General features: G+C 40.3%; 2 protein-coding genes across 3 annotated transcripts in view; one reads left to right on the top strand and one right to left on the bottom strand.

Annotated features, from left to right (window-relative positions):
• Positions 1 to 11,506, top strand: part of mtus2a (microtubule associated tumor suppressor candidate 2a) — a 51,259-nt gene extending 39,753 nt beyond the window's left edge. The window contains exons 6-16 of one of the 2 annotated variants that reach the window (XM_037747750.1): positions 2,043 to 2,141; positions 4,198 to 4,385; positions 4,468 to 4,593; positions 6,289 to 6,355; positions 7,072 to 7,286; positions 7,404 to 7,509; positions 7,610 to 7,683; positions 7,768 to 7,866; positions 7,969 to 8,088; positions 8,209 to 8,309; positions 8,943 to 11,506. In XM_037747750.1, coding sequence (XP_037603678.1) covers positions 2,043 to 2,141; positions 4,198 to 4,385; positions 4,468 to 4,593; positions 6,289 to 6,355; positions 7,072 to 7,286; positions 7,404 to 7,509; positions 7,610 to 7,683; positions 7,768 to 7,866; positions 7,969 to 8,088; positions 8,209 to 8,309; positions 8,943 to 9,378 — 1,631 coding nt within the window. In that variant the 3' untranslated portion in view covers positions 9,379 to 11,506. The remainder of the gene's footprint in view (positions 1 to 2,042; positions 2,142 to 4,197; positions 4,386 to 4,467; positions 4,594 to 6,288; positions 6,356 to 7,071; positions 7,287 to 7,403; positions 7,510 to 7,609; positions 7,684 to 7,767; positions 7,867 to 7,968; positions 8,089 to 8,208; positions 8,310 to 8,942) is intronic. The other variant, XM_037747752.1, reaches the window with a different exon arrangement.
• A 1,920-nt stretch (positions 11,507 to 13,426) lies between these two features.
• stoml3b (stomatin (EPB72)-like 3b) lies at positions 13,427 to 17,778 on the bottom strand. The gene is made up of 7 exons (XM_037747796.1): positions 17,621 to 17,778; positions 15,202 to 15,305; positions 15,019 to 15,091; positions 14,794 to 14,876; positions 14,501 to 14,704; positions 14,127 to 14,261; positions 13,427 to 14,006 (listed from the first exon to the last, which is right to left on the bottom strand). The coding sequence occupies exons 1-7, from the start codon at positions 17,682 to 17,684 to the stop codon at positions 13,818 to 13,820; spliced, it is 852 nt and encodes a 283-aa protein (XP_037603724.1). The 5' UTR covers positions 17,685 to 17,778; the 3' UTR covers positions 13,427 to 13,817.
• Positions 17,779 to 18,275: the final 497 nt, after the last annotated feature.

The raw sequence follows: 18,275 nt of genomic DNA, 5'->3' as shown, positions 1-18,275 counted from the left end.
AAACTGCATTCTCAATTACGTTTCGAGGTAAACGGATTTTCTCCCGGATTACGGTCACAGTTTTAAACACTTGGTTAATATAGTTATTTGAAACAAAATCTCAACATAAAAGAATGCAACAAAACTATAATTTTAGTAAAAATACATAAGGGTTTGGCTTGAATCAGGCTGTTCTCATACACTGTTCGTGGCTATACCTATGAAAAGTGATGCACTGTTATTTGTATATATCCCACAAAATCAATTTGTATGTAATCCACGTAATTGTGAACCAGGAAGTATAGCAACAAACACTGCGTGGGGACCAGACTTTCACCCAGGAGACTGCTGTTCGTACCCTGTGCGAAACCAGAAGTCAACATTGATTTATTTGTCAGGTAACTTCTGTCCTTAAGTTACGCCACTTCCGGAGTTATTTTAACCCAAATCATAATCTTTTCCTAAACCTAACTAAGTAGTTTTGTTACCTAAACCCAACCAAGTAGTTTCCTGTGAAGACTAATGAGCGGAAATTGACACACGTTGCTGGACATTTGTAGGAAAACGCACAGAAAATGTGGAATAACCTTTCGGAAGATATCATACGAAGTGTTGTATGAGGATATGTTTCCTAAAATTACTAAGTTTGTTATGTTATTTAAAGGTATAATCATGGATGTATAAAGAGAATTGGATACAGCGTGTGCAGTGTTCATTCCTATGAGAGTTGCTCAGTGGCGCATTTTATACAATCATAAAATTACCGGGATTTATTATCCGGCGATCTTCCGCATCCATTGGGCCCATAGAGCAGGCGCAGTAGCGTTTCTTTTAACCCCACCTCTCATTCTCATGAACGGAGAAAGGAAAATAACATTTAGGGTATGTTACACAACTTTTAGGACCTAATGATTTAAATAAGGGCTATTCAAGTGTTCGTACTGTTAATTCACGTCTCTTTCCTAATGTAAGTGGTTTGGCCACGATGTGAAATTTTTGCTTCAAAGCCCGGCGCTCTACCTTGGGGGGCTTGAGCACGATTTGTTTATTGTTCCACTGTGAAAAAGATTTCGACAACAAAACACTAGCTCCTCTGTGGGCGCGCCACACACTTTGAGAACTACAGAGCTAAGCCTCACAGCTACCTCTTGCCAAAACATATTTGGGGAAGTGTTTGTTTACAGTAGACTTTACACTCTCAACTTCAAGTACGAGTTCAAGACAGTCTTGCTGGGTTTTAGTAACAGTACGGTGCTGTGGCAGTGTGTGTGTGTGTGTGTGTGTATGAGGGGTTCACTTGGCAGTAATGAGTCACTCTGAGAGCCACATTTGCATGACCACACCAACACATGCACAGTGAACACACACACACACACACACACACACACAGTCTCTGCAGGCCTGAAGTATCTCTCCAGGGTTATTTGGGGGATTTGTTCAGGATCAGAGGCTTCTCTCCCATTACAGGTCTAATTAGTTTCTTTTCAAGGCCTTTCTCCTTCTCTCCTCTCTGCTTCACAACAGATTCCCCGCTAACCTCCTGAAAACCTACTTCCTTATTCACTATCATCTGTTATTTTTTTTTCTCCTGGGTAAGGCATCTCACATTTATTGTTTCAAATCCAGCTACTTTCTCCACTCCCACACACACTTCCCTATACTCTGCGACAGAGTTCCTGATTGTCTTGGCTGCAAAGTGTGTATAATGTAGTGTCGCAGAGTGCAGAGGAGGTGATGGGCATGTCTCCTCCAGTATGCTCTGCCTCTCTTTGACCCAGAGTCCCGTGGGACATAGTTATAGAACGCAGCAGGGGGGAGATAGCTGGAGATGAAAGCGGGAGAGTAACAGAAAGATTGGAAAAAGTTAGGAGAAGGGGGAAAAATCAGCAAAGAAATGGAAAAGAGAGTGAGGAGTCTGCGGGGAAGGATGGTTGGTTTGTGTAGGTGGAAGTTTGATTGACATAAAGTTATATAAATATCTGGTTTTTAACATGTTTCTGCTTTGTCATCTATGTGCTTTTCTTATTCAAATAATGATTGGTTGTATCCTTGTTGATTGACAGTCGGCAGGAAGGAGTTTCAGCGGAGTTCAGAGGTCACGCGCTCTCTCCCGTCCTCCCCGAAGAGGCTGGCAGTGGTTCCTCCCAAACCTCAGTCCCCGGGTGAGTCTTTCCCCTTGTTAACCAAAACATATCACATAAAATGCCATAAGCTTCCAGCCAACCCGATCGTCTACTTTCCCAAACCTTTTCTTCTCAATCCACCTACGCCCAGAAGCATCCATTTCAAATATCTTGTGATTTGATCCGTGCAGTCTGTGCCTTTCTTCCTCTTGGCTCTGCAGTGGTAAAAATCATTTTCTCACAGGATTGCAGAGGGCCTCCCCATCTTTTTCCCTGACACACATCTCCTCAGGCTACACCTCTTCTTTGCTCACTTCACTATTTTCACTACAGCGCTGCCGTTACTGTTCCCTTTGCTGCATCCTTTGCTGGACCTCGTCTCCTCCCACGCAGTCGCAAAATAAGAACATGTTCTTTCTCTCTGATTCTCAGCACGGTAGCTTTTCTGGAGGATATACAGATATTGGAAATTTGCAGCTCCTACTTGAAGCTGCTCTGGACAATGTGCCAGCAAAAATGTCAGCGTGTTGAAATGAAAATGTGCCTCATGAATAACCCTTTAACCACACACTGGCAGGAACACGCACACACACACACACACACGCACACACAGTCTCTGCACCCCTCAAGGTCTGCCATCACCTTTTCTCGTTGTTTCCTGCATCATTATTCCTCCTCCATCAACCCCTCTGCCATCATCTGCATGCTGCCTTCACACTCAGTCACATAAACTAATTTCGTATTCAGTCAACTCTCCCTAACCTTTCAGGTAGAACCTATACAGATGTCTATGTGTGTGTGAGTGAGTGTGTGTGTGTGTGTGTGTGCGTCTGCAAAAGAGGGAGACATCATTTACATAAGACTTCTAGAAGTCGTTTTCAAAGACGGGGAATCCTAATATGCCTTTGAGGCAAATACACTGATGAAGATGTAATATTGAAACATTTGCTGATATTTGCAGTTTTGCACATTTTTTAAGAAGCAAAGCCTGGATTAATAGACTCCATGAAAATACATCCTTTTTTGCACGCTTTTTATGTTTAGTTCTTGCATTTTTTAGAGAGAAATTCACCCATTTTAGGTTTGACTTGCATGCATACACTACACTAAATAGGCCTTAAACATCTGCCATCGTTACAATCATATACCTTCAGATATACCTTCCCCCCACTTCTTACTGAATTCTTTGTCTCTCTTTTCTCTCGTTTACCCATAGCGCGCCCCTCATTTCATCCCCCCACCTCCCTCTAACCGATCTTTCACTCATTACCTGGGACCCTGCACCCCCAAGCCCAGCCTCACGTTGTCATGGAGACCGTGCCTCATGCATCAGTAGGCCTAAATGATAAGGTTTACAGGCAGGTGATGTGGAGCTGCAGTGATTTCGTTATTGTGCGTGTTGCAGACACTCAGGCTCGTTTTGTCGGTGTGTGTGAACGTATACAGACGGTACATTTTAAAAGTAATGCTGTGTTCTGATGCTGCGTATCTCCGCAGGCTAGTATGTGCTCACACTACACGACAAGGTGACTCACACAGAGGTTAATCGGCCTTCTTGTATGTCAACTGCAGCTTAATGGTTGCGCCCCCTCCAAGGGAAAATGGCTTTGCCTTTATGTTATACCTCCATCATTAATGGCCTTTACTTAATGTACCTAATGTTTTCACACAAACACAATGTATACTGTAACAGTGTCTATATGTTATTGCATGCTGCAGCTCAATCATGTCTTGATAATGATCATCAGAGATTAGGTGGTCCATCACCAGGCTGGGAATTACCCCAAAGGCTTCCTCTGTAGGAAAGATTCAATTAACTTACTATCATAAATCATGTGAGCACGGTCATTAGCAATAGGTCAGGTCAAATCTCCTCTGATTTAATACTCATCTATTTCATCATTATAGATAGATAGTTAGATTTAAGAATTAGTACATGACTAATTCATGACATATGGGAGATATTCTGGCTGTATCATTTGAATATTTCTATATTTTTTTGTGATTTTCCAATAGGGGGAAAAAAAACATGCTCATGCAGACTAATTTCTAGCTAATTTAATTTTCTATGTTTGCTTTTTTCCTCTCCCTACAGTCCTGTCTGGGCAGCGGCCCGCAGCGGCAGTGCGAGGGTCAGCTCCCCCGGGGTCGCCTCTCCGCGTCGCCCCCCTGAGGCTGCAGCAGGAACAGCAGGAGAGCCTACAGAGGGAGAAAGAGGAGGCTCAACAGAAAGAGAGGGAAAGGCAAGCAGAGGAGAGAGAAAAAGAGGAGCAAAGGGAGGAAGTGAGTTTGCCGAGAAAAGCTGCAGCACCGCTTTCGGTTCAGTTTGCACTATTGTATTATATTTTATTCTTTTGTCACTCAGGTTCAGAGGCTGCAGGGACGCTGCGAGCAACAGGAGAGGCAGCTGGGAGCTCTGAGAGATGAACTGAGGAAGACCTCCTTGGGTCTGGAAGCCTTTATTATCACCACTCAGCATTACTGCCTCAAGGTAGCTTGAATAATACAATGAATACACTCAATAAAATTGTCTTACACCATAATAAGGCTATCATACTAATGTGTATTTCCCTCCACAATCCAACCTCTCACTTTATCCACTAAGGGTTAATCTATAATCCTATGTAGACAGACAACAGTGCTTCAACCTTTACATTTTTCACTCAGCCTGGATTGTAGAAAACACATGCTCACACACACATGAATGAAACCCAAGGACACATACAGTATTTAACATCATGAGGTGAGGTGAGATTCACAGTGTGGTCCACGAGCAGCAACGACGAGGAAGAGTGATTACGGCTGCAGGGTCCTCCAGAGTTCAGTGTGTCACTGTGCTGGTTTCATGCAGCTCTCTGTGTCTGATGGAACGATTTAGCCTCTGAGGTGTGATAGCTGTAATACTGCTGCCAGACTCTCGAGGGACTGTCTGACTTCTTTATGGTCACTGTCTGAGTACTGCAATCAGCAGCACACAGTGCAGATACAGTAAGACAAGAATGGTTTAAGTGTGGGCCTGTTGGAGTAGGTTTGAGCTCCCTCTGCTGGCATTAGTCAGACTCAACAGCTAGCCTGTTGTACAGCTGTATGGACAACATCATGCAGTATATTAGCCCACATGCAAGAGTCTATTATTCATATCGTTAAGCAACATCGACTGTAGTGTTTTCCCCCAAACAACTCTATAGGTATCATATTCCTCTTGTTTTTTTATTTTCTTCTTAGATTTCTATATTTCTATCTTTTTATAAACATGAATTCAAGGAATCATTGATTAAAAAGTAGGCACAGGTTTTGTTTTACCATCTTACAGTCCCACATGGAAATGAAATATATATACATATATTAAATTTCCATATATGAAATATATGTACATATGAAGTAAATACCCTTATATGGATATTTCAGATATAAAATTATATCTTCATATATCCAGAATGTATGTATGTGATAACAATATATCGCCTTATAGGTAACATATATTTGTAAATATATATATAGTTAACATATATGGTTGCAACATATAATACCAAAGATTCATCATATAGATATTTTAAATATATGTACATGTACAAATTAACTATGGATATTTCATATATGTTATAAACCTATACCTTTATACATCGAGATGATGTATGTATGTGATAACAATATATCGCCTTATAGGTAACATATATTTGTACATATATATATATATATATAGTTAACATATATGATTGCAACATATAATGCTAAAGATTCATCAAATAGATATTTTGAATATATGTACATGTACAAATTAACTATGGATATTTCATAAATGTTATAAACCTATACCTTCATACATCCAGATGATGTATGTATGTGATAACAATATGTCGCCTTATATGTAACTTATATGCTATATACATGCTAGCACATGGCTCTAAAAGTTTGCCTGATAATACTGTGGTTAATGACGAAGAAACTGCTAAACTAATAGGAAACATTCCCATCAGCCTCAGCTGTACATGTAGGTATAGTACTTCGTGCTAATTAGCATATGCTAGCACAATTAACTAAGATGATGATGAACATGGTAAACATTATCTGCTATAACAGGTTATAGGTTGAGGTTTTTAGTTTGCATGCGTACTCCAGAGTTCATTGTATAAATGGAACTTGGAACCTGCACCATGTCAAAATGTTGTTTATTTCCAATTTTCAGAGTAAAACTACAGAAGAAAACCAAAAGAAATTGTCCTTGGAAATGCAAAAGATCAGAGAGGAAATGGGTGAGTGAGAACCAACATTTGACTAAACTAACACACAATCAGTCAAATCAGGTACCAGCATAGGTGTTACCAATAACACTAACGATGAACAAGTTGTTTGACTGAGCATTTTTAATTCTGCTTTTATTTTGAAGAGATTGATAAATCATAATCTGCGTATAAACAAAAAAAACAAAATTAATTCCATATTATGGAAGTTTTATTTAGACATTTCATCTAGCTTGTGATGGAATTTTCCATCTATTCCTCGCTCGTCTGGGTCAGGAGTCAGCGTATCCCTTGTGTTGACATCGCTGGGTTGTATTCCTGTTTAGGGGGTGAGACCTCTTATCTGTGCAGCTGCTCTACAGTTAGGGAGTGGAGCCCGTTACTGGGGCAACCAAGGTCACAGAAAAGCGAAGTGTCTTGTAGTCAAAACATGGTATGTACACTGAGCACCGAGGGGTGAAAGGCAGAGTTGTGAGGCCTTCACTCAGAGAAAACCTCAATGTGGAGACCTGACAATTTTCCTTGATCAAGCTTCAATAAAACTTCTGTAGGCACAAACGGCTCCTGGGGCTCTTCCTTCTTGCTGAATGACCTGTGTATAAGAAATTCCACAACATACTGTAGCTAAAATGAAAATGAATTAACCTTGACCCCAGTTTGAATGCAGTAAAACTTCTGCGCGCTCTAATAAGAAAACACCCCTCAAATACTCTCTTCATCGTACACAGCATCCAACTCAGCGCGATGGGAGAGGCTCCATCAGGAGAAGACGGCGCTGGAGGCGACATTTGAGCGAGAGCTGCAGGAGCTGCAGCTGCAGCAGGAGGCGGAACTCGCCGCCGTGGAGGAGGGGCTCAGGAAGTGTCACTCGGCGGAGGCAGAACACCTGAAGGAGGAGCATCGCTCAGAGATGGAGGAGCTGAGGACTCAGCAGCAGGAACAGGTTAAAAGGAAGAAAGGCATCATGGGAGATGTGTCTGTTTTGTGATAGGAGATCGGATCTTCCATGTGTAATGTAATCAGTCATTAAAGTGTGTGTATGTGTGTGTGTGTGTGTTAGATGGAGGAGATGACAGTCCACCACCGGGCAGCCGTTCAGGAACTCAGAGACATGCATAACATCACCATGGCAACACTGCATGAGGAGCACGCCCGTACCATGAGAGGTGTGATTTTAGACCTCATTTAAAAACACAATATGATACCATCATTGCTAGAAACAACACAAAATCTCTTTTTCTATTGTTCCTCTGAATGTGTGTGTAGACTTAAGGAAGGCTCATGAGCAACAGAAGCTACTTCTAGAGGAGGATTTTGAGAAACTTCGGCTTTCTCTACAGGTTTGTTGCCATAAAAATGATACGTAATGGTTTATTTTTTTTTGGTTGATGCACACTAGGCGATATATGTTATTGCTTTTTCAGGATCAAGTGGATACCCTCACATTTCAAAACCAGAGTCTGAGGGACAAGGCCAAACGCTTTGAGGAGGCTTTGAGGAGGAGTACAGATGAACAGATAGTCGTGAGTTCACCTAATCTATAAAACACACTATAATACACACTATTGATATCCTTCTAAGCCCCATCAATAACCCTCTTCTTGTCTTCTTCATGTCTGTAACAGGATGCTTTGGCTCCATACCAGCACATTGAGCAAGATCTGAAGAGCTTGAAGGAGGTCGTGGAAATGAAGAACCAGCAGATACACCAGCAAGACAAGAAGATCTCCGATCTGGAGAAAGTGGTAGGCTCAAATAAGCTGTCTCGACAAACACACGCATGCACACTGCTTCTGGATACACATGGTGGTCAGTGTGCGTCTGGGTGAGTGAAGATTACACTGTGGTTGTATTCTACTTTTGAGCAGGCCCAAAAGAACGTGTTCCTTGAGGAGAAGGTCCAGGTTCTGCAGCAGCAGAATGAAGACCTGAGGGCTCGTATTGAAAATAACCTTGTCCTGTCCCGGTAAGATACATTCAGTCATCATTAAAGAGGACCTGTTATGCTTTCTTGCTTTTACTCTTTCCTTTAGTGTGCTATATATTTTTTTTGTGCACGTAAAAGGTCTGCAATGTTACAAAGCCTAAAGTTCAAGCCAAAGAGAGGTACTCTGAAACACTGCTCCTGTGCTGCCTGAAATGCCTTGCTTGAAGTCCTGCCTTGTCTTCTGTAACATGGTGATGTCACTAAGTAACACATTTGCATATCAGCTCCCTAGTGGCTAGTTTGGCACGGCCTCAAACAAAGCTAGTTAGAGCAGAGCTAGAGCTGAGTCTGAAGAGTTTGGTTTGGTTGACCAATCACAACAGAGTGGGCCAGCTGACCAATCAGAGCAGACTGGGCTTTTTTTCGGGAGGGGGAGGGGCTCCAACAGTGCGTTTCAGACAGAGGGTGAAAAGCACAGTCGGTATGAGAAAAACAAAGCGTTTTTTGAACATTAAAGCATGTAAACATGTTCGAGTAGAAACTCCAAATATAAGTACGCACTTGAAAATTAGCATAATAAGTCCTCTTTAATCTTAACGTTATACTCACTGCTCCTGTAATATGTGCTGCCGTATGCTAATGTTCGCTTCCTCTGTGCTGTCGTCCCCGCAGGCAACTGTCCGAGGAGAACGCCAACCTCCACGATTCGGTCGAGAAGGAGAACACGGAGAAGAAGCGGCTGAGTCGGAACAACGACGAGCTCCTGTGGCGTCTCCAGACCAGCCCCCTCATGTCGCCCGCCTCCTCCCCGCTGCACCGCTCCTTCTCCACCTCCCCCGTGCCGTCATCCCCATTCTTCTCCTCCCCCTCACCTATAGCCGGGTGCGACTCCCCCACCCACTGCCACGGCTGTCCCCAGCAGGCTCAGTACTGCTCCCCCTCCCACAGAGCCGCCGCCACCAATCAAAATCTCTCCCCCGGACCGGCCACACCCACTCACAGGGCAACGAGCAATCAGAATTACTCCCCTGGCCCGGCCACGCCCACACACAGAGTGCCAGCCAATCGCTGTGGCTCAGCCGCGTGTCTCAGCTCTTTGCAGAGATAAGCTCGCATCTCTCTCTTTTATTTCCTTCTCTGGCTCATTCTCTTTTATTTCCATCATTCCCTTTTTGAATGTGAATGGCATCGAAGTACATGTCGGAGACAAGGACTGTGGTCTCCAGTCATCACGGGACAAACTGGGCAGACAGTCAGGGTCTAAACAGCTGGTGGTGTCCATCATGTGAAACACGGATAAATAATGTAATCCATTACATTATTGTAATGTAATGGAAAATGGATGCAGATGATTGCGGCTCAGTTCTCTGTCCCCAAGCCTAACTTGTATAAATCTTGAAATGCAGACTGTACATACTGTATGATAGTGACACAGATAGTAGTGAAAGCTCCCTGCATGGGTAGTCATGAGTCCCGCACAGACAGAAACAGTACAGATGGAAAGTAGCACACTCTCACCAGAACACAATACTCTGGTGTGTTAAAAACCTGCTCACGTCCTCAATAAAATAAGCTATATACTCTCTCTCTCATTGGGATTAGCTACTCATAGTCTTTTTTTGGTTTTGCTTTTCATCTGAAAAACATCCCCAACAAAGCGCCTTATTATATACTCAGTCCTGCCGTCTCACCAGCAGAGAACGACCAACGTTTTATTTCATAAATGACTTTGGATAGAGAATTGGTTTGTAATTCAGCCTCCTCAAGGTGTATTTAATATTTCGTAATTAGTTCAACACTGATAGTTTAACCCCATGCGTGGGATAAACCCTACCTGGAACCCCTCGCCATTTTACCTGCAACATCCAGAGGACTTATCATACAAACCTTTTGCTAGGTCTTCCTTCAGCATCTCAACACATGATGATGAGCTACTCTCCACTTTCGGGATCCCTCAGGTCAACTTGCAAAAACGTTACGTCTGCCATTTTGTATTTACCTCAGCGGGAATGTGCAGTCTGTTGTGTCTGTAGCTCAACAACGACGACAAAAACACACAGCTACCAGGGAGCTCAAAGCTAAGGGGTGGGAGGGATTTTAAATGTTATTGTGGATTTCTTTAAAATGTGATGTTTATATCTAATTTATTTGTTACATGTGTTTTGCTACTTAAGCAAGCATGTACTGTGAGAGTCTTCCAGTCTTAATGTGAAACTTCTTATTGCTGTGGTCTGTCTGTTTATTAAGCTTGAGCTGAACCTATGGGACACAAGTGGAATAACGTGATGAAGGAGATATGCCGGCTTGTTGTCGTCACACATACATAGGTGGTGTGTTCAGGGGACTGTCTTATGATATGATATGGGTCTATAAGCTAAACTAAAATGCAGCTTAACCCTCTGTTTACCTCTTTGCGACTCGTGTTGCAAAGATTAGTCGCCCTTTCTGAACCTGTGTTATAACCTCTTCATCACCTCTTTCGGATGCTTTCTTTATCTGAATGACAGTTTTTATCCTCCGAGTGTTACGTTGAAGCTTTCGCAAGCTACGCTGAATCCTCAGCGTGCGAGAATATATCGTTCAGGGAATTCTTTTCTAAATTTAGATTAGAAATACTTTTTTTTTTCCTTTTGTATAGCGTCTCTACAGAACATTATACGCTCAAGATATTTCCCGAGATAATTTTCCTCTTATATATGATACAATATAGAAACCAACCTTTGGTATATGAAAATTATTTTATAGCATACAGTTAGTCATAGCTGTGTCCTGTATGTACTGTACTGATTAACTTACCCTCAGGATCTTTCATTTGGCTTTTTCATTGAAAACGACAGTGTTATACGGTGTAATCTCAGTGATTTACTCGCACATGAACAAACAAAGCTGGTCAGACTAACACGTGTAAATGAGCCGCTGTAAATAAACCAGTAAGACCAGTGAGAAGGGATGAGGGTAAGTCTGTGGCAGTCTAATGGGAGCATGGGTTAAAAGAGTTTGTCAGACTTTTTTCTGTTAAGTTACAGGTAAATGTAAACTTTTACCAGCATGTAAAGGACATTTCTGGGTTTTTAAGTAACAGACTTTTAAGTAGATCTTAAATTGCTATACCAGCACTTTTGACGGCCGTGAAAAAGTAAAAAAAATGGATCTTTTCATGGATCTTCAAGATTTTTTGTATGACACGTACACAGGGTTAAATGTTCTTAAACGAAAGAATGTCAAACACAGCATAAGGATTTGAGAAATGTATCTCATTTATTTTATACCTACACTGATGATTTTTGAGAATGTCTTTGCATAACGATCAAATGTAAGAAAATACCAGTCAGAGAGTCACTGTGTTTTCCAATGTTTTAGGATTTGCAGTTCACCTACTGTACGTCATTGAATGATTCTTCAGGGTCCTCCTAAAGGTCACTTCAGGTGCAAAAAATACAAGGATGCAACAAAAACTATTGTTTACAAATGAAAGTCACAAATTGATATTGCACCTTTGAATGGACTATGATTTCTAAACTACGAACTGGTATTGTAACGACCCTTCAATGTGTCCTGTGGACATCTGTGTCTCACTTTGCGCTGAATGTCAAAATATGTAATGACTGCATTTTATACGAGTCATTCATGTGGGTTTCGTTTGATAAAGAAGGACCTCTCGTCTGACCACTATGTAGCAGCCATTCAATATGTAGCACTTCCTCCCAACAAGAAACATGGCTCATTTATCTAATCCATTAGGGATTGATGTTCATGTTTAAATGCTGTCGTAGCAAACGTTTCCATGGCTCGTCAACTTTCAGCACTAGAATTTGAATTTGTGAAGGTAAGCTATATAATTACCCCTCCTGGTGGATTTGGTCCAGAGACAAAGTTTACTGAATTTGTTTGTTCTGGCACTGATTGTATGTTTGAATGTAAATACATTTACAACATGAGTTGTGTCTTAGCGCACCAACAGAGTAATAGAAGCATGTTTTTTTCTGTCTTTGCTGTTTCTCACTCTCCCTTTCTCTTCTTTTACCTCTCTGCATTTGTGATGGTCCGAAACGTAAACCGTAGCGTATAGGAGGCCTAGAGGATGAGGAATGAGATAGTTCAACATGTAATGTATACAAAAGTATGTTGATGCTTTTATTTGTACTTTTTTGGGGAGAACACAGTATTAAAAAAATATTCAAGAAAAGTCACGTGATGTTCATGTTTCATTTAAGGATAAGTCCTACTCACCATTCAAAAGGTCCAAGTGTGTTTACCTGCTATGTATACTGGATACAAGTGTGTGTCCTATAGTTTACAGTAGAGCTGCAATGATTAGTCGACTAAACGATTAGTCAATCGGCTGAAAAAATAATCGGCAGCTATTTTTATCATCGATTAATCATAAATTTTTCGTTTACGTAATTTTCCATGTAAAAATGTCAGAATATGCTGTTTTCAGCCTCTCAAATATGGAGATTTCTAGCTTTTTCTCTGTATGTATTAAATATATTATATTAAATTGAATATCTTTGGGTTTTGGACTGACAAAACAAGACATTTAAAGACATCACCTTGGACTTTGAGGAACTGCGATGGACATTTTTCACTATTTTCTGACATTTTATAGACCAAACGATTAATGAAAATAATCCTTAGTTGTAGCCCTATTTAACAGCATACTGTAGATCTTCGGGACTGGTCTTGATCACAAGCATCAAAGTATTCTTCGACAGAACTACTAGTTTGCAGATATCCTGTTGTTTTTCTCGTCAGTCACTCATATCCAGCGACAATACTGAAGTGTTAAGACCATTAACACATAAAATGGTATTAACTCTCTTTTTGTTATATATATATTAGATATATATATTTTACAAATTCTTTCATGTTTTCTAACCTTTCATTTCTAAAATTAAATAAATTAATAAATCTTAGTTGACTGAAAAGTAAGTGTACGGTACTTTTTGACACTGAGTGCTTATTTAAAAAAAAAAAAGTGACCTGAATAGTACCAAGAATACTGTTCAATGGTGAAAAGAAACAATCACCAACACTTGCTATGACAGTGAAGTGACAAAAAAATAAAATAATATCGCAGACATCGTATTATGGATTTAAGCGTCAAGGCAACAGAAGCGTTGTAAGTTGTATGACTGAGAATAAAACTTCAACAGTTAGTTTTGAACTCTTTACATTTAATTCAGTATCAAAATATGCAACTGATCAACATTACATCATATAATATCATGAATAAGAAGCTATCTATTATATAGTTTTAACAACATACGATACAATGTTTCATAATAATTCAAAGACGTAAACTATGCTGACTACTCTAAATTTAACACAATCACATTGGTTAGCAGGCCTGGGCTGATCACAGTTTATATTGTATATTATACACCATGCAGGTGTTTGTACGATCAGTCTGATAATGTCCACAATAGCAATATCTTGCTTCCTGAGAGTTTATTTTACAAGGAGCCACATAAATGTACCCTGATCCCATCCAATTCATGTTTAATCTGATTTAAATTGACTTTAGAGGACGAACAAACTGAGGTATCACTTCTTCATGAAGTGAGATATGATATCCATGGGCAGGGGGAAGATGATGGTGGAGTTCTTCTCTGATGCGATGGTGCTGAGAGTCTGCAGGTAGCGAAGCTGCAGGGCTGATGGAGACTCTGCGATCACAAGGGACGCCTCCTTCAGGGCACGAGAGGCGTTCATCTCACCCTCTGCTGCAATCACCTGTACGCAGATCGGGAAAGAGATATGAGGACTAGAATAAAAGTAAACACCCGAACATATGGCACGTTGTGTTTTACAGTAAATTATTGTTTATGCATGTGTCATGCTACATGTCCTGACCTTGGCTCTGGCCTCTCGTGAAGCCTCTGCCTCGGCGGCCATGGCTCTCTGCAGCTGATGTGGCAGCTTCACGTCTTTAATCTCCACACGCTCCACCTTGATGCCCCAGTCGTCTGTGGCTTCATCCAGGCTGGCCTGGAAAAGACAGAAAGAAGAAGAAGAGCATACACCTGTAGCTTACAATGTAATTTCTTCATTCCACAGATGAAATTCACCCATAAAGCTGTCCATAAGATATGAAAAATCAAGGGAAATAAGCCAACCAAATGTCTTTCATAATTTGTGAACATGATGTCGTGCAGTCCTTTGTAAACCTTCAGCAAACACATATGAACAAGCTTCTCTTTTGTTCAGCACAGATATGATATCTGTACCTGCATGCTGTGAGCAATGCCCTCGCGGTCAGACAAGAGCTCAGCCAGGTTCTTCGTCCCCAGGACATTTCTGAGGGTGGTTTGAGCCAGCAGACGGGTGGAGAAGTCAGCATTTGCCACGTTGGCCACAGAGGCAATGGGGTCACTGACCCGGAAGTACACCACTCCGTCCACCGAAACTGTAACTGAGTCCTTGGTCAGGATCTAGAGTAGAAATACATGACAAGTTTGTTTATTTGTCCACATATTTGAGCTGAAATCAAAGTGTGTTGCTCTTTGTGCCAACCCTATACCTCTTGTGGTGGGATGTCAAATGAAACTGTACGCAGATCCACTTTCACAAAGGAGTCAGTACATGGCAAAATAAAGAAAATGCCTGTGGACAAACAGGAAAAAGCATGAATTTAAGCATTACATTACTATCTTGCATCAATCTGAAATTAACCACAACTGATATCCTCAATCCAGGATTTTTTTAACAGGAAAAAAAAGGATATAGATGTTGTTATTGTTTCTACCTGGTCCTTTAGCCTTCCTGTCTGTAATGCGGCCCAGCCTGAAGATGACAGCGCGCTCATACTCTTGAACAATCTGCAACAGCGACAGGAAGCCCAATCTCAATTCATATTCAAATTCACAATACAGGAAATAGTGGTTTCTGCTCTTCAACACACTGGGCTCATTTATTGTAGTTCACTCACCTTCAGGAGAAACCAGATGGTGATGGGGAAGAGTAAAACTGAGAAGAAGCCAGAGAGTATGACTATGAACCAACCGACGCATCCCAAAGAACCGGTCCGTTCAGCTGGAGAGAGAGAGAGACAACAGAGTGGGTTTGAAATATTGTGAACAAATATGAATGGAGAGGAAAGCTTCCTTGTTATAGCAAAATAAGAGATGTGAACAGATTTGCATCCAGAAGATCAGATTCCCTGAGGAAATATGAATGTCATCTGCTATAAATCCCTTACCAAACAGAAGTTTATTCAAGTGTGCTATTAGTATACTTCTTTTAAACTTAAAATAAGAGAGTATCCTTTCAGTTTACTTTTTATGTACTTATCAGAGATATACAAAATTATACTTAAGTATACTTGGCCTCTACTGACAAGTATACAGAAAAGTCTAAGCATACTTGGATTATGCTTACCTTTTGATAGAGTAGCCTATTAGAGGGTGTGAGAGTTAGTAAACATATGTTTTGATATTAATTCACTTTAAATATTAAGAAATGTTCTATGTTTCTGCATTCTCCGTTCACCAGGAGGCATGCGAGAAAAAATATTTTTTTAATATAAAAATTAAAATAGAATATCAAGTCAAATAGCAAAAGTCTCTTTATGTAATGCATAAATCATTAGCTAAAGTAAAGAAAATGTACAAGTATACATGCAGTAAAAGCTAATAGAATAGTAAGTTACTGAGAGTATACCTTAAAGTGTACTTTCATAAACTAAAAAGTAGGCTACAAGTATATAACTAGTTCTAACAGCATACCTATAAGTTCATATAGTTCACTTCATAATAAAGTTGCAGTACAAAATACAACTTTGATGAAACTAGTTGTGTACTCAAAGGATACTACTCTTACACTTAAAGTACATTTAAAAGTATACTTTTATAAACTAAAAAGTGGGCCAATTTAGTCCCAAGAAGTATTGAAGCAGCACACTTAAAAGTATACTACTAGTACACTGATATTAGTATTCTTACTACATAAAGTATACTTGGGAAATATACTTGAACTTTACTTAATTTTACTTCATAAAATAAACTTGAAGTATACTACTTTTTTGTAAGTGATGTCCAGAAGCTCACAGGTGTTAAGGAAAGTTTTCAACCCTCAGCTGCTGAAAGGGCCAACACACTATTATTAAAAATCATACTAGAACATTAATCATAACTACAATTAATGGATCAGATTTCAAGTTCAGGTCCAACACTGATACTAGCAGTTTACACACAGAGAGACTCTCACACAAACAGTACAAACAGTAAAATGTTTACCGATGCAACATGATCTTTGGAGTACTGCTTTGGTAATAAAAGTCATTGTGAGGAAAAGGTCTGCGTGTGTCGTACCGTATCATAGTTTCCAGCTGTATCTCAGTGTTTATTTGTGCATGTTTTGCAATAAAGCTATCACATTTCACACTGAGTCACATTGTTAACCTTGTGTTCAGACAAGACAGCTTTCAATTGGACGCATTCACACATATCGAAGGCACATTTGACTTTATGGCTCACACCACCCTGCTGTAGTACACTGTCATAGGAGGCTGATTATAATTTCATTTGCAAAAAAGCTTAAACTTCATGGCCTTTGTACCACTTTACTTATAATTTATTTTGTCCTAGTATCACTATAAGCAACATTATTCTCTCTATCTAGGCCACACCACAGGAAATGCAGTTTCCTGTTGTTGAACTAAATTCAATTTTCACTAAACCACAAAGTCGTTGTACTTTAGAGTGCCTCGCAAATGTACTTCCCCTGTTTCACAAGATCTAGTTACTGGAAAAGGCCAGGGTTGCTACAGTGTAATCACAGCTTACTGCACACTGTCCAATTATAAATTGTAAATGATGAGTACACAGCTGTCCATGACACCTGATCCTGTCCAACAGGTTGGTGACCATAACGATAAGATTTGGAAAAACAATTATGCAGAAAAATGTATGAAATGTATGGAAACAAGTTATTATCAGCAAGCTAAATCCAACTGTGTGACATGAAAGCTCCTTGTCCACCTGTCCTCACAGAGCATGGATACAGACACACACAAACACTCAAGAGTCACATGCTTTTGGGACTCTTATCACAGTGACATGTGATTTCTGTCTCCATGACGACGGAGTTCTACTTTGCCCCATGCCTCTCCGGCTCCTGTTTACCTGCACAGGTGAGCTCCTATGTATACATAATACACTCCCGCAAGCAATAACTGACAATGTAATGTACATTCAACATAGAGCTCACGTTTCAGGGAAGAGCAAACAACTCCTTTGTTGATCTAAACCTTAAGTTTGGTATCGGTAATATTTAACTTTTAAACCAGTTATGTAACATTAAAAGCTCAGAAGAAAACGACAATAAAAGAAAAATGTGGTTTATCTTACATATTAAATCGTCTTTGCTTATTCCTCTTCTCTTCTGGCTTTCCATTTGGTCCTCCATTTCCATGTGCTAGTTCCAACTGAGAGGGGAAGTGTGTTGAGAGGGTTTTTGTTGAAGTGAATCTGAAGAGGAGGGATCCACCCAGCCTTTTAAAGCTGCAATATCATGTAGCTCTCAGAGAAGGTGTGGCTGTGACTCAGAGTTGATCATCAACAAAGTACAATCAACAGGATGCTAATACATAACTGGATAATCTCAGTGTCTTTGCACAGTGAACCCTACCTGTACCAGCCCATTTAAATTTAAAAAAGTAATAATGTATGGATGATAGTTCTCTGAAGTAGAAGTGAAGAATGCAATGCTGTGCTTTCTCTAGTTTCACTTTCTACTAGACTGAGGAACTATTTCAGTCCCACATCCTAAAATCACCTCATTTGACTCTCTTTTTTGTAAAGAATCTATCAGGATTATCAATGTGTTTTATGATGTCTGCAGAAATGAGAACAATTCAATATCTTACAAGACCTATTTATTTCAAGACCATAGAAAGAACAAAAGAAAAGAAAAACCAAACAAATAAAAGAAAGAACAGATAAAGGAGAAATAAACTGGCTTCAGAGAGGCAATCATGCCTTGATTGGGATGAACAACATGACT

The sequence above is a fragment of the Sebastes umbrosus genome, chromosome 17 (genome assembly GCF_015220745.1).
Source record: "Sebastes umbrosus isolate fSebUmb1 chromosome 17, fSebUmb1.pri, whole genome shotgun sequence".
NCBI lineage: Eukaryota > Metazoa > Chordata > Actinopteri > Perciformes > Sebastidae > Sebastes > Sebastes umbrosus.
The sequence above is the reverse complement of the archived record's forward strand: the minus strand, read 5'-3'. Positions and strand labels throughout refer to the sequence as shown.

Coding starts and splice junctions, on each gene's coding strand:
- stoml3b (XM_037747796.1), bottom strand. CDS start 17,684: ATGGAAATGGAGGACCAAATGGAAAGCCAGAAGAGAAGAGGAATAAGC. Junction 15,092..15,201: donor CCATCTGGTTTCTCCTGAAG/GTGAGTGAACTA, acceptor TCGCTGTTGCAG/ATTGTTCAAGAGTATGAGCG. Junction 14,705..14,793: donor TTGACATCCCACCACAAGAG/GTATAGGGTTGG, acceptor TTTCTACTCTAG/ATCCTGACCAAGGACTCAGT.